Source organism: Oculina patagonica, chromosome 5, assembly GCF_052425735.1.
Source record: "Oculina patagonica isolate OP01 chromosome 5, crgOcupat, whole genome shotgun sequence".
Taxonomy (NCBI): domain Eukaryota; kingdom Metazoa; phylum Cnidaria; class Anthozoa; order Scleractinia; family Oculinidae; genus Oculina; species Oculina patagonica.
In genome coordinates, this window is record NC_135762.1 from 22825723 (window position 1) to 22842180 (window position 16458).

At 40.0% G+C, this 16458-nt stretch overlaps 2 protein-coding genes across 3 annotated transcripts in view; one reads left to right on the forward strand and one right to left on the reverse strand.

The window, feature by feature from the left end:
- Window positions 1-891: 891 nt before the first annotated feature.
- Window positions 892-12331, reverse strand: LOC144653338 (DCN1-like protein 4). 2 transcript variants are annotated; one of them, XM_078513311.1, is made up of 9 exons: window positions 12061-12331; window positions 8627-8744; window positions 7976-8058; window positions 7173-7249; window positions 6105-6196; window positions 5001-5109; window positions 3957-4061; window positions 2407-2509; window positions 892-1772 (listed from the first exon to the last, which is right to left on the reverse strand). In XM_078513311.1, the coding sequence occupies exons 1-9, from the start codon at window positions 12245-12247 to the stop codon at window positions 1702-1704; spliced, it is 945 nt and encodes a 314-aa protein (XP_078369437.1). In that variant the 5' UTR covers window positions 12248-12331; the 3' UTR covers window positions 892-1701. The 2 variants fall into 2 exon arrangements, with proteins under 2 accessions (XP_078369437.1, XP_078369438.1); XM_078513312.1 differs by lacking the exon at window positions 12061-12331 and adding an exon at window positions 11167-11266.
- A 977-nt stretch (window positions 12332-13308) lies between these two features.
- Window positions 13309-16458, forward strand: part of LOC144653352 (sister chromatid cohesion protein PDS5 homolog A-B-like) — a 41301-nt gene continuing 38151 nt past the window's right edge. Inside the window, exons 1-2 of the mRNA XM_078513330.1 lie at window positions 13309-13601; window positions 16016-16210. Of these exons, the coding sequence (XP_078369456.1) occupies window positions 13503-13601; window positions 16016-16210 (294 nt within the window). The 5' untranslated portion in view covers window positions 13309-13502. The remainder of the gene's footprint in view (window positions 13602-16015; window positions 16211-16458) is intronic.

The window sequence follows — 16458 nt, forward strand, 5'->3', positions numbered from 1 at the left end:
GGATCTCCGACTCTATTTAATTGTTAAAGGTGAATGTTTCAGCACTTGTCGGAAAACATCGCGCAATTGGCAAGCGCGCTCAAGTTTAGTTTTGGCGGGAAAGTACTAATTTTACGACCGGTACACACTATCTAATCTTGAATTACGAGGTTCTGCTTTATTGATAAAACCTCTTTTCAGTTCATCGTACGGAAACGCTTCTTTACTTGAAAGTGCCCATGATATCGCGGCGTATCATGGTCAGTGACTTGATATCGTAGGACTTCAGGACAGTAGATCGGCTCGCGCTTCTGAATGGCTACTTGCGAATTTGGGTACGGTAATGATCCAATGTGCACGGGTGTTCCGCTAACCCATGACGTCACGATTGCAATTGCCCGTGATTGAAGCTCCCTAGTGGGGTATATAGCGCTAAAGAAAGAAAAAAAGGAAATCGCTCGGCTTGCGCACGGCAATTGTTTTCACTCTACCCAGCTAGGAAAAAGCCTATCGAGTTAGCCTGCGAATACAGCCGCCTCTCATTCGCGTCCCGCTCTATCGAGTATTCTGGAGATTTTTTTTTTACTAGCGCGTGAATTAGGCTACGTTTACACTGGACCAGACCGGACCTGATCGCCTTCTGTTTACACGGAACCGTTTGGAACCGATCCAGGTGTTTACACGGGACCGTTCTGGAACCGGTTCGGAACGGATCCAAATTTGGACCTGCTACTTTGCTGGTCCAGTTATGGATCCAGAACGGTCCTGTAAAAACAGAAGGCCTGTCCGGTCCGATTTTCGGACCGGATCCGTTTGGAACCGGTCCCGTGTAAAGATAGCCTTACAATAGTTATGATCTCTTTCACTAGCACTGATCTGAATTACTTAACCCAACAAATATGAATCCACACACCAATGTAGACATTGCTTTTAATAATAAACTTTGACCTACAATACGCTGAAAGCACCGAACAACTCTCTGAATCTTAATATTGCACAAAAGTTTCAATTTCCAACTGAGCAGTTTTCAAAAGAAAGAAGAGAAACAACAAAATTATAAAACGCGAGAAAACCGCGAGAACACAGATCGAGACTGCTTATGACAAACTGATTGGGCGAGGAGGATAACAGTTAAAGTCACGTGATACTTTTTAACCAATCAAAATGCCAAGATACTTTTCGCAAATAAAAACGAGGCAATTACGAAGCTTATGTTTTGTTTTTTCTTTCAAGGGGCCATTTATCTTTCGAAATCGGGGAATACAGATTAAGTGGAGTTGAAAGGTGCTCTCCGTCAGTAATAAAATGCCTTTTCTTAATCAACTTCACAGCCGAGTAAATCAAAATAACGTTATCTTGCATGTACAGCTTCAGTAACAAATGTCAGCTTGTCTTTCTTCAGCTTTCTAAAAAAAGCAATAAGCATTGCGCATAATTCAAACAATAGATGATCACTGTCGAACCATCTCATTCCAAGTTTTGATTTTTAATTGAAGTTTTATCTTGCCAAAAAGGTTCTTCAATGCAACAATGTTTTAATTTGCATTGCGCCCTGCCAACGGTCGTTTTGTACCACATTTAGACGCCGTAACTTTGCAGCCTTAGTCCTTAAATGTGAAGTCCTTCCTTGGTTTTGACAGCTTGCAAAGCCCATCGTCCGCATGTTGAATAAATTCCCACATGTTCCTTTGATGGCACAAATTGATTCTGGTTAAGAGACAGTCAGGCCGAGGAAAACTTTGGAGGGTATTTTTGTCGATACCACTCTACGAATTCATCCATAAGAACTGGCCCTGAGAGACAAAAACAATCAACAACTAAGGCAAGGAAACTGCAAGAAATAAAAGCATGGCTGCAAGAGGGGGAGATATTGTTAAAGGAGCGGGGACAAACGTTTCAAGCTAAAAGTAATGCGTCCTATTTTATGCCTCGTATTCCCCTCAACGTATTAAACCCGTTTCAGGGTTTACCTCGGTGTAAAAACTTATGATTTTTTCTTATTTTGGAGCTATTGTTTTCCTGCTCTATATTGTTTTGAGGTTCTGTGTTGTCTTGGTCACTCATTGTTTTAAAACAAGCTCGCCTGTTAAGCTAAACTTCTTCTTAGGTAAATACGGCCCATGGAAAGGGGTAACGGTTGATTGTCCCTGAAATCACAGTTCTTTGTTAACGGTCATTCCTGAGTTATCAAGGGAAGACAGTCAACAAAGTTGATAACCAGTGAACACGCTTCCTAGTGAAGAATAGGGTGAATAAAAAAATATGCAAGCGAGTGGAGCGAACAGAGCGCAAACTGGTAGGAAAATCTTTCTGCAAGAAAACGCTCTGTTCACTCCAGTTGCCAATTATTTTTCACACTATATTTCACTAGAGATCCAAGTCTTGTTCACAGGCTACAAAGATACATGCACAAGTTTTCATACTTACAAGCACCATCTTCATCATAATTTGATAAGTCAGGTAGTATTGATCGGCTGAATTCCAACACATTACACCACTGGTCTCTGTTTAAAACTTTATACTTTGAATTCTGCAATGACAAAATTAAGAAAACAAAATGAAAAAAAATAATCAGTTTTCCACACCTGGTTATCATACAAATTTGCATATTTTAACAAATATCATGCGGTGAACATAGATTTGTTATAGTTTAAAATGAATTTCAGGTCAAAATGATTTTAAACTACAACTTTGTTCTTTTTTTTTGTTCCAAATTTATTACCGTAATTCTTAAACAAAGAAAAATATAAATCAAGCTACCTTCCGAGGAGGGGGAAGGAGGAAGAGGGGCGGGGGGGGGGGAGCGGCGGGGGTCGGACCGCGACCGAGGAACGCGAAAATTCATGAACAAGGCAGGTTGAAATCATTTTAACCTGAAATTTATTTTAAACAACAACACAGGGTTTAAAATAGCAGCCAGCTGTCAGTGGTAGCTGGCACTTTGACCACACTTGCCGGCTACTTTTCACCGAAGAAATTAAAAATAGCATGCCTTTATCGGCCAACTGAAATCAAAGTTGCTGTAATGTTATAGTAAAGTTTCATATCAGACAATAAAGTAGCCACAGGGCTAGAAAGTGCAACTCACTGACCAGTCACTTATGTGACCAAAATTTTATCTTTGGTGACTAAAATTTCTTGTTTTATGTTTAGTCGCCAATGTGGCGACTACATTTCTGTGTTAAGATGAGGATCAAGGCGCCCCACCTTCTCAGGTACTGTGTCCCTCCAGAAAGTTATATTGGAAGATCTTACCGGTAATTGCTTCTATTACATTCAAAATAAGAAAAGAAGTTACATTGCTTCAATAGATTTTTTTGCTTTGCTGTAAAAGATTCTATAACTCTGGAAAACTTGAAAATGGCTGTCTGTGTTTGAAATCGCCCTAAAATGCATTGCAAACCTTTGAGCATTGGGTATGCTATGTATGCATATGGATTGTGTCCCTTGAAATGCATGCCTCTTAAACAGCCGGGAAAAAAATGAGCCATGACAAGAAAAGCTGACAAATTCAGGCTTAAAGCTGTAATTTTATTTTGAACCCTGCAACACATACATGTAAAACAAAGTGGCATTACCACTGCCTTTTATAAGTTATAACCTAGTAAATAATAAAGATGGTAGATTTTAAGCTCGGTGATAAATAGTGAAGAATATTATTCTACATGACACGAGCGTGGGACAAAGAAAAAATCTGAGTCCCCGACGGGAATCGAACCCATGGCCTCCTAGATACCGGTTGGGCGCTCTAACCAACTGAGCTACGTGAGACTCGCTGTGAGCTAGGCCATTTACTAGGTTGATATGTGACACGCGTCCTGCATACTGCTAGGATCAGCAATGTCGAAATCATCAAATTTGTAGTAAATAATAAAGATGGTAGATTTTAAGCTCGGTGATAAATAGTGAAGAATATTATTCTACATGACACGAGCGTGTCATGTAGAATAATATTCCTTCACTAAGTTATAACCTACCTGTAAAAATTCTATGAAATCATTTAGCAATGACCATGAACCGTGAAGTAAAAGATGAATCATCGTCACAGCTGTATCTATGTCTAAAGTGCGCTGGTCTTGATTCTGTTTAAATAAAAATACAACAGTTATTGGCTGAAATTTCTGAGTAGGAATATACAACCAAGATTGCATGGTAGGCAACAAAGAACATCAAAGTTTTCCATTTCAAAAAGTGTTAGCCAGGGTAGAAGTACTTCAAAGTAAATTCTGCTCTCCGTCCAAAGCTTATTCCAGTTTCTCTCAAGGCCATGGCAAACAAAATAATGCCCACTCACGCAACATTTTGCCCACTCACGCAACATTTGTAGACACATTGTTGTGTCCACAAAATAATGTTCCTTGTTTGCCCACTCACGGAAACAAAATATGAAAAACATTTGTTGCAGACCTTGCTCATTTGCTCACCCAAAAAACATCATGAGCAATTATGTGTCCAGATTTGGTACATAAGCTGGATGGGATGCCAGTTAATCAACGGTTACCGGTACTTATGTAATGGTCTTTGAGCATGTCTGCACAAAGGTTTACCTTTATCTGGTTATACTTACAGTTTGTCAGTACTTACTAACCGTAAACTTCTTAACCGAAAATTATGACCCTTGTTAATATTTTTGATTTGGCAGCCTTTTCTTATAGTTACCGTTGGAGGGACACAACTATTGATGCAAGCTGATTTAAACTCATTTCTGTCAAAACATTAACTTTCTTCTTATTTGGTTATCATACAAGGGTGGGCGGGTGGGTGGGTGACTCTGATCATTGATTATTTGATTAACAAATTCTGAAGATCTTCCAGAGCTGTAGAATAACTATGAAAGATCTTCAGAATTCATTTATTAATCAGCATTATAAATGAGACAAACAGCCCAATTGCTAACGTAGTACAGATACTTATTTACAACCTTTGACAGTACAGTCTAGGTTTAAAATTACTGTCTGAGCTAAATTTTGACCAGTTAGAAATTATTTTAATAAACCAGAACATTAATTTTACAAACTTACTCTACAAAAGTCAAAGGCGTAGCGGTAAATCTTTTTAAAAGTTGCACTATCACTTGTTAATGACTTCAGGCCATTTAATCGTGCTTTAAGTTTGGCTGTTGAGTCACATCTAACAAGAGATAAAAAAACATTCCAGTTCTCCTTACGGTAATAATGTGATTACACACAATGTTCAACAAAACAGCTTATTTCACTTACTGGTAAATGTACAAGCAATATTAGATATGATTGAGCATGAAAGAGATACTTCAGCCTTTGGGAGTAATTAATTACAGTATCACGCTAATGCCTCACCAATGAACACCTTATAAATATTAACTAAGGGGGAAGAAAAAAGAGGAAGAAGGAGGAATGTGAGACAGAGGAATACAGGAGAATACGCAGAAAAAAAATAGAAGAGAGGAGTCCAACAAGCACGTGCACGAGCGCCACAGAACACCCATGACGCAGCCGCCCCCCAGGAGGCCCGGGACAATCCCAGCCTCCATGGTAACAGAGGCCGAGGCCCGCCCAGGAAGATGGAGCCAGACGAGAAGGCGCGGCTACCAGCGGACGCGGCGAGCAAAAGCGCCCCACGCCGCGACCGCGAAACACGCCAGGAAAAAGGAACGAGTATGTTGCAAGGCCCAGGCCCCGCACGGACGTAGCGCTGCACGCAAGGCTTCGCAGCAATAACTCTCATTAATCATATTCATGGTCCATGCAGTAAAACACATGCTTTTCCCCGACCAATTTATTTATAGCCCAAACATGAAGCACATGGGCATGTGGAGGGAGGAGGGACAAAGATCTGAATCTAACCCTTCTGGGTAGAAAAACAAGATTTTTAATAAGATGTTTGTTAGATTTCTCATTTTGGAGAATGGGAAATATGAAAGTGGGCCACATGTAAGGAGTTGTTTAGCAACTTTTACAGGTAAACTATCTCATTTGGTAAAGCTGCTGATCAATTTCGCCTACACAATCTATTTTGAACAATCTGTAATTCCTCCACTAAATGATGGGCCCCAAAGAAATATTGAGCTCAAACAAGTGCTGGATCTACAAGGCTAAGTTTTAACTACAGCAAATGACTTCCGTGATAATTTGAGAAATATTACTTACTCTATTGAGAGCATCCCTTTGCTCCATTCATGAAAAGTAAAAAATCCCATTGTTGCTGCTTGTAGTTTCCATGCTATTACAAGCATCACAGTCTACAAAGAATAATAAAACAGCAAGGTAAACATTACAGCTATAGCTCAGTAGTTTTATTATCATCATTTTTGCGGGCCCAAGAGAGGCCCGCAACCCTAATCTTGACAGTGACCAGCGGATTGCGTATTACGCGTGCGCGCCACGTTTATAAAGGCTATCTGCAGGGAAGCGGAAGTTGAAAATTTTTTCTTCCACTAGCGTCGGAATGCAAAAAATGTGTCATTGACAGTTTATCGTAACACCGGAAGAGAATTGTCTCCAAGAGCCTGGATAAGAATGCGAAAAATCAACTGTTTGAATCACATTAGATCGAGGCTTCCTGCAACTACGTTTTGAGAGGTGTTTTATAGGTGTTGCTTTTGAGAAGATCTGCTGTGATTGTATCACAGATAAACTACGGTAAAGCGAATGATTCCAACAACTGTTATTCTCGAGAAATTCCTTATAACACTGATAACAAAGCAAGTTTGCCGACGGAGGAAAATCACATCTCAATTCACACCGCGTGCTCGACTACACGCAAACTCACAAAAAACAACGATTGGGAAAGGAAACGAAAAAAACATTTTGACTTAAGCGTGACGCGTACCGACCGACTCGAATTTTCTTTGTCAGTGAAGACACGCTGAAACACTTCCCCCCAGACCCTCTAACGCACGAGGCCCGCACTTTCAACCTGTGGTAACCACTAGTTTTTATCAAAAGTAGGGGTAAATTTGTTCAGCCTTGCTTAGTTTCATTTGCTGTACCTTCAGGAACTAATACTAGAATCACTTGTCACTGTTTTGCAGTGATTTGACGAACACCCGAACTGTAAGCCGTCAACTGCTGGACACAAATTGAACTTGTACAAATCCACGATAAATAAACAATCCAGGTCAATAACTTTGCTCCCTTCAAATCTTACACAAGAAAAATATTTTATTTGCAAATGCAACATTGTTCTCAATCTAAACAATAACATAAAATTCTTACATCTTCTGGTTCAACTCCCAGATCCTTGCAGAGTTTTTCTACTCCCTCAGGACCAATTGTGTCCGGTCCATCTTGACCTGTAAGTAATGAAAAGAAACTTTTGTACTGTAAAACACCAAGGTACCACTGTTTATAATCTTTATCAATCTTTTGCTGTCTTATTTTTCACCATTCTGCAAAGCTGTTGTGGGAGGTTAAGCCTTCAATTTGGCTAAGATGACCCAGACTGCATTAAAGCAATTAGGAGTACTGCTACTAGACTGGACACAAGTCCATTTTAGATTATCCCCAGGATTTTGTTTGGTTTTCTACATTAACAATCTTCACCTTGGTTGGAGTGAGGTACTGTGAGACTTAAGTGTCTTTTCCACAGTCAGAGCAAAACAAAATAAAATGGAGGAAAAATGGTAAAAGACTTTCTCAACCATCCAAGCCACTGACTGCTCAAGTTTGGTCACCAGTGAAAAATTTTAGTTGCTAAATTAAGCTCACCTATTCAATCCCCCTTCTCAATTTTAGTCGCCAGGCTGGCGACTTTGGTTCTAATTTAGTCACCATGGCGATTAAAATAGTCTTAGCTTGGAGGGTTGTTTCAACATGATTAATTAATTTCTATTAATTTTCTTAACACCCAGCAGCTGTTAAATTAAAATTCTATTCAATAGTAATCATGAAACACTGCAGGTCCCCATTCCTAAACACCGCAAGTAAGTCAAACATTTGGCAAACAAGACATGTTTAAATTGTGAGTGATCAAGCTTACATGACTGTATGAAAAACAACATTACGTTATTTTTAAATACCTGCATAGTGTTCAAACCATGCTCTACATCGCCTTACTGAAAAGGGTTTCCCTAACTCGTCAGTTAGAGTTTGAGACTTAATGCTAAAAAGAGAATAGCAAAATTTTATTAACATTATTAATAATTATTAATAATTGTTGTCACTGAGTTCAGTCGACCCCCCCCCCCCCAAAAAAAAAAAAAGAATAAAGCTGCCAAAGCTAGAAATCCCAACAAAACAGCCATGAGCCCTCACGTCATCCCATAATCACTTTCAAAACAATAGAAATAACCGCTGTATCGGTAAAAAGGTCTATTACCCCCGGTAAGTGCAAAAGCAAGAGCAAGAATAAGCGTAAACTACTATGTAATTGTTAGCAGTATGTGTCAAACGTTTCACATGCAAAGATAAAATGTTGCTGTAGCCTTGCTTCAGTGCATTTGTATCCTGTAGCATGTTGATAAAAGGGCTAAAACCTCTATTTCTTTGTCTTAAAAATTTGAGTAAAATTACAGCATGCAATTTCGCTCCCTTGAATGGTTCAATGAGAGAACCTTGCCTGTAGTTTGGGTTTGCCCTATGCCACCTTAAGAGCAAAATAATGAATGGCTACGATATTTATAAATAATACAAAGACATAAACAGTAGAGTTTTCGTTCTTAAATAAACACCTTGTCAAGCAATCATCTTTGTGTTTCTTCAGCTTTGTTTCTTCTCTTGTAGCTGCTTTTCTTTTTCGCCTTGGTGGCATTTTGTTTAAACTGGTCTCCGAACTTGCACTACTACTTACTGTGGAATGAAAAGAATGATATCAAGAAGGGATTCATTTTGGTTTATTTTATCAAGAAAGTTTTTTTGTTTAACATTGAAACTTGAATCAGTGGATGTTCTCTTATGCAGGGATGTTGCTAAGCGCCGGCTGTCGGCTAATTTTACTGGCTGAAAGAGAACTTAAATCCGGCTGAAATTTCACGTGAAAACAGAGGCTAAGGTAAACTTTTAGATCTGCCAATGCCAGAAAGGCCAGTTGGGTTTGTTGATGAGCTGGCTTAGTGTTTTCTTAGCTACATCCCTGCTTATAGGGAAAATTTCGCAAAAAACTGTGCACTCACCCCAAGAGCTGTCTATACAATTAGACGGGAGTCGAGGTTTTTGGTGTTTTTGGGGGGGGGGGTTTGGGGGGTTTTTTTTTTTTTTTTAAGGGCGCGGCGATCGATAGACAGCACCTGTATAGCCAATCAGATTGCACGTTTTGGCAATAGTAGGTCAGTGTGGTTGTGCTAACAATCGATAGACAGCACCTGTAAGAATGCCCATAACTCCAACCCTCAGTAACTCGAACCTCCCGCTAACTCAAACCTTTTCCAATTCTCCTCCAAGTCATTTTCTTACTAATTTTACCCTCGACAACTTGAACTCCCGATATCTCGAACCTTTTACGATTACCCTTGAAGGTTCGAGTCATCCTGATTCAACTGTAGTCAGTTTTACTGAGAGAATATAATAATTATTGTGCATGCACTCCTTTTTTACGGTTTCAGTGATATGCGAACACTGAAATTTAATCCTCAACCAATGGTTTACAGTCAACCTCTCTAAGAGGACACCGTCGGGACCGGCCCCAACTGTCCGTCTTATAGAGGTGTCCGCCTAAGAGAGTGAGGTAATGTGACACCAGAAATTTGAGACGATAAAGCTAAACGGCGCACAAGAACCGTTTTTTAGTCGCTACGTTAGCAAACCAAATGGAACAAAAATAATATCAGAGATGACTTTTGTTAATAACAAACGGTGATACTGTAAGTAGGAAACTAAATCTACAAGTTTAAGAGAGAAGTAATGCGTTTTAGCGGATTTTTTGGTAAATTTGGTATTCTAAAGGCGCTGACCTGTTATGCTATATGTCGATAACAATTTTGAAGTATATCACGAAAAAATAACTTTTAGTGCCTGTCCGTTGGCGGTCAAGTGTCCGTTGTCCGTCTTAGAGAGGTGTCCGTCTTACAGAGAGTTTTCTTACAGTAAAATGACTGAAAAATGGCAGGGACCATAACCAGGTGTCCGTCTTATAGAGGTGCCGTTTATAGAGGTGTCCGTTAAGAGAGAGTTGACTGTACGCTTTTTGCTGCTGTCAATCATCTGAGCGAACCTCTTGGGAAACAAAAGTTCACTTCAACCGGGTCGAAAGGTACATCCATCAGTTGTGGTTGGTAGTTTTCGATCCATTGTGTTTATTTTTTGTTTTTTCATGATTTGTTGACTGTTGCCATTATGATTGGTGGCAGCGAAAAACACAATCGTTAGATGGATTTTGAATTTCAGAGTTTGCATATCACTGAACGCTGCAAAAAAGGGGAAATTATTTTTGATTTTTGGCTTGAAATAATTTCACAAAATAACTATGTCAAATTTATAGCCTGAGTTATGCAGTGGAAGGAAAGGTTCAAATCTAATTTTAAAAATTCCTACAGTAAATATAAAAGATCACAAATTTACTGAAATCTTAATTTTGATACGTGTAACTTGCAAGAGATGTTAAGTCTAATGGTTTAAGCCTACAGTAAAAGGTAAGCTGCTTATATTAAGCTTAAATAAAGATGAAGTGTGAAGTGGCAGATAGGCCTTGTTAAACAACACAGAAAAGCTTTTAGCCACTACCCCATCAATGTAAAACGGAAAAGCAGGAAGGCGTAAAATAAAACCATACCTAGGAGAGTAATGAAAACAGTTTTAAGATAACAAATTACGAACTGTGTCGGATCAATTATGCGAAGAACGCAGAGGCACTCAGAGTCAAGGAACAAAGAGAATCCAGACGAACAACCGACTGTGTAAATGCTTCCTTTAAACTTATACATCTTTCATTCTTTGCTCTTCGCTCATGGATCAAGCTTTTTAATTAGCAGTCGTGTTCAAAGCCTTCTACAGTGGAACCGATATAGTTGGGGGTTAAATTTTTTTTTGGTTTTGGGCTTTTTTTTTTTTTTTTTTTTTTTTTTTTTTATTTAGTTCCAAGGGAGTCACTTGGCCGGAAACGCGCCCAAGAAGGGGGTCAACAGGCTAAAACTACCATGTCTTGCAAAACATGGCGCATATCTATCAAAGTCTGCGGCTCGTTTTCAGGGGTAAACTTCATATTAATCCACACAAGGTCGTTTAAATCTTACCTATAAACATCTTAACTTAAAATTTATCAAGATGAACTAAATACCTTAAAAAGAACATCAAAAATCTCCAAAATATCCTCTCAATATGTGCTTTCTTTCATTCACTTCGCTCCCGGTAGACAATGTAACCGCGCTTTTTGTTTGTGCACGTGCTTGGGCCTCGATATCGTGATAACTATAAACACAGCGCGCGCGATTTTTATTTTATTTAGTTTTTTTACCTTTCATTTTATTTTACCTATTTTTCACCTGGAAATCTGCCGATCTATTAACTCTTTAACCTGGTTCTTCTTGCGAAGAAACGAAAGTTAATTGAGTTCTGCAGCTAACTTTATTCGAACCTTTCAGATGTCACACAGTACGATTAGACGGAACACGGAAGCTAAACTCGAATAACTTTGTTCTAAATTTATCACGCTGGAGATCCGCATTCTTTCTGAAGCAGCCCCAGACAGCCCCCAGACAGGGATCCTGGAGAGAAACCTGGACCTCACGAATAGGAGATCCTCATCCTTAAAAAGTATTAAGTAACTGAAAAAGCGACGAAATGTTTTTATCAAATCTACATCCGCCGGAAGTCCTGACATCGGTCATTATTGTCAGTAAATTCTTTTTTCAGGTACATTATAATCTGTTCTTTTCGTTAATTTACAAATCACCAATAATTCAAGATCAAATTTTGTGGACATAACTTTGCATCGGATTTCAAAACAAACGCTAGATTTCGTGCAAATTTGCACTTTTTAAAAAAAAAAAAATAGCGAACAAACGCATAGATGAAGGAGGTTTTATAAAGAACAACATTTAAGTTTAGAGGCAACAAAAAGATTCACTAAAAATTAGAGAAATGATGGCGGTTATTGACATGCGGATCAGGAATCAGCCGTATTCGCTGGCTGGGCCGAAGGGAGGAGCTATTTTTTATTTGAAGCACTTACCTTCATCTGTATCATCAACAATCGATATCTTTTCGAGGCTTTCGCGGATTTCAGACGAGATGCAACATTGGTTGTCTTCTTCGTCATCCGATTTTTTCATCAATATCGGCTCGGGTCGTTGGAAAATGAGTGCGCAGAGTCTAGTCTCGATTAAGAACGCCAGAGCAGCTAAAATAAAGAAACACATCAGTGTGACATGTTTCTTGTGTTAGCAAATATACACGGCGATCGTTTGCGCGCATTTCGACCAGAAGATGAAACAAGTTGGATATGACGTAACTGACTAAGGGTAAGTTGGTTGTTGCGTCATTACTAGGGACCTAATTAAAAATATAAAAAAAATACTTCATTTAGAGAGGAAGCCACATCAATGTCGCTATCGCAGAGAAAGGAGAAAAAGCTACTCTAGCTGGCTTTCATGCGGGTGCTCTATCCAGGTCGAATTGGAATTTGGAAATTTTGTTTTTAGGGGGGGGGGGGGGGGCGGGGGGAAGAAGGGGAGGAAAGCGGAGAACCCGGAGAAAAACCCTCGGAGCGGAAGGCGAGAACCAACAACAAACTCAATTAGTGACTATAAAGTGCTCGTCATTTCTTTACATAGTTGTTCCGGAAGGGTGGCCTGGATAAATCACTATCCAGTCGATAGCACTGATAGCGTAGCATCGGCCTGGTTGATTTGTAGTATTATTCATTGTAGATGTACTTTTAAAAATCGGTCGTGGACCTAGAAGGGCAGGGGAGTCTTTGCATGATCTTGTCACGTGATCTTGTTCCTGGCAGAGACCAGAAATTTTCCTCGGGAATTCCCGCTTTGGCTTCTAATGTTGTAATAAGAGCAGCGGGACCATTATATTTTTGGGTGGAGAATGGGGGCCTGGGTAATGGTAATGACTCCCCTGAAAAAGTTCCTAGATAGCAAGAATAGAGAAGGACGGGAAAAAAAGAGAAAAAAGAAGAAAGAAATTGAATAAAAAAAGAAGGAAACGGAACAAGCTCTCCCTCTCCGTCCTTCCCCCAAAAAGAAACATTCTTGCACCGTCTGAAGTAGTTGGAAAAAATGTTGCTCAGAAAAATTGCTTAACCGCTTCACTTCAGATCTATAATGGCCTGTTACTCAAGGATCAATGCTAGCTGTTTATAAATACTGTCACAGATTGCTAGACCCTCCCCCTCCGCCTCCTGTAGTTCTAAGCCCGCGTTCTCAAAACAGATGTCAGCGACTTGATTATTATGGGCTGTTCGCGCCAATTGGTTCAAAGTGTTCGATTGAAAGAGAGAACAACACCACCATAAAAATTGTTACTACCCTAAAGAATCGACATTTTTCCGCAAAGGGAGCCGTCTTTAACCCAGATTTCGAAAAGGAAGTTTTCAGGAGGTATTTTATACAGGTTTTTTGGGGTAAGAGGCGCTGAAACCCGTGGAAGCGTTTACCAGCTGACATGCCTCGCCGTGAAGCTGGTTCGTCTCCAAAGAAGAGAGCGGCTTCTACAGACTTGCATGATAGACTCAGCAAAGATGAGCTTATTAAACGACTCAAGGTGAGTGGAGATAACGTTATAAATGGCAGAAGTGCATAGGAAGTGCATTTATATCGACATTGGAGTGAAGTTGTATCGAGATACGATAGGGTTTTATATTAAGCTTGTTTTGATATCTGTGGCTTGAAGAGGCACCTGTATATTTTATAGCGAATCGAAGCGACTATTTACTCGATGGGGAAAACAATTGTTGATTAAAATCAATGGAAATAGAAATATAATAATCGAAAACGTGTCGATGGAAGATTCTACTACGCGAAACCAATTCTTGTATTTATGTAAGACTTACAGCTTTTCTACATTTAGACAGGCTTGTTATAAAATGATCGATCCCTCAGATAAGCTTCCTCCAGTTAGCTGTCAGGTAGTGCACATCACTGACCAAGCAAATTAACAACCTATGTAATGATAAGTACTTTACATATCTACATGAAGGGTTTCCCATTATTAAGAGCATGGCTGTCATTTATTGGTCATACATTTAACAGCTGTGCTAAGGAATAATTTCCATACCAGTATGAGCCAGAAATGGGCCCATTTTGATTATCAAAACTTTAACTTGGCTTCCAGTCTTAGGGGAATAAAACACAAGAGTTTATTCATTGTTCCACCAGATGTGATAAATTTTCTTTTGCTTTACTCCCCCTAAACCTCAATGCAAGTAAGAATTAATAATATTAAAATAAGACTAATAGTCAGGACAGATTTCCATTTTGCCCCATACTTAAATTTGTGCCTACAATTCCTTCAAACTATCTTTTTACAGGCTTAACAAAAACTTGAATTCTGACAAGCAACTCTAAACCTTTGTGTGCCTCGGGCAGTTATGTGCTTGCCTTAGTTTTATTTATGTTTAAAATTTATAGTCAAGTTAGGAGACAACTTGCCTGGGCCTGAAAGTGAACATGAAAAGTTACTTTCCCCACAAGAAAATGACTTGTCCTGGATGACTGGACAGGTCTTTTTTCAAGCCTTGCTTTACACATAAGCAGTTGTCATGAATCATGTCACTCACATCATTGTATGCCTGATAAGTATGCCGTTATGTGGAAATCTCGCCCATTCACTTATGGGTAATTGTGAAGAACAGCTCCCGCTAACCGACTGTCGGTCAACTGTCGGCCGACAGGTTACCAACAGACTACCGACAGGCCACCGACAGGTTACCGACAGTTTCCCAAAACAGAAATTTTACTGTAAAACTGAGCAGTAAACACAGAAGTAAACCCGATGCAGAAAGCGATTAAAACAGATAAGACTTATAAACATTGTATTTCATTGTACTACGGAACTTACTACAAAACAAATCGACTCCTCACCAAGATTTTCTTTTATACAAACTCCAATCTCTTATAAATATATCACCTATGTAACTTTAAGTCCATAAGGCAAGCAATGAAATCACGTTCGAAGATGATTTTATCCAAAACTCAGGCCAAAACAGTGCAACAACTTCTCCACACACGCACTCGCTGAAGTCGCCCTACAATCCTTTGCGACCCCTTCCGAGGGGGAATGAGACTAAGTTAACCAATCCAATATGGCGGACAAAAATGGAGTAGCTGTGTTCGCGTAAATTCTCCGGTCGATTTCGGCAGCGCAGAAGCTAGTTTTAGGCTGTGATGACCGAAACTATGGAGTATATACCTTTTCTTTCAATTTCTCATAAATTTTGGGGTCCGTTACGGAGGAAAAACATAAAGAAACAAAAAGGTTAGTGTTACCGTATAACCGACAACTTACCGACATCCTACTGACACCTTACCGACACATCACCGCCTGTTGGCCGGCTGTTGGCCGGCCGTCGGCCAACAGTTGGCCGACATCATAGCCAAAACCTGTCGGCAGGTTGTCGGCCGACAGACGACCGACAGTCGGCCGACAGACGGCCCACAGACGGCCGACAGACGGACGACAAACGGCCGACTGTCGGCCAACAGACGACCGACAGTCGGTTAGCGGGAGCTGTTCTTCACAATTGCCCACTTATGTCCAGAAATGCATCCTCTGAAATGTCGACCTTTGGCGAAATTTTGTCAAGTTCACCATTTCCATCGAATTCGTTGAATTTGACGCTTTCGTGGTACCCCTCTCTCGAGCTCATCCTCTCAAATGTCGACCTTTGGCAAAATTTTGTCAAATTCGCCATTTCATTGAATTTGTCGTTTTTGTTGAATTTGATGCTTTTGTGGTACCCCTCTCTCGAGCTCATTCTCTCAAATGTCAACACTTAATGAAATTTCGTCAAATTTGCCATTTTCGCCAATGCATGCATTTCTGGACACGTCTCGGCACCTTAACAGTTACACATGAGATATTCCCTTTGGCTGACTTTGATTATACCAACGATAAGAGATGTTCTGTATTCACATTTGTTTTTTTTTTGTTTTTCTAACTCACTATTCTTTTGATAGAACCTTACTCATGAACTGTCCAATGCCGACCAAACAGATGGAGCAGCAAAGTATGGCACAGTGGCACAGTCTCTTGTTAGTCCATTTATCCTCAAGCACAGGGACAAAGATGTCAAAGCACATGCTGCGTGTTGTCTTGCCGACATTCTGAGAATCTTTGCTCCTGATGCACCTTACGATGAAGAACAACTGAAGGTTATTAAGCTATCAATGATTTTTATTTGTCTTTATTTTTCTGGGAGGGAGGTGTATTGGCCTGATGGTTAGCACAGTTGGCTCTGGATCAAACAGTCTCTGTTCGAGCCCTGGCTGGGGTCACTGTGCTATCTTCTTGGGCAAGACACTTTCCTCTCGTAGGACCTCTCTCCACCCAAGTGTCTGAATGGGTACTAGCATAATAATGGGGGGGGGGGGTAACCCTGCGATAGACTAGCATCCCATCC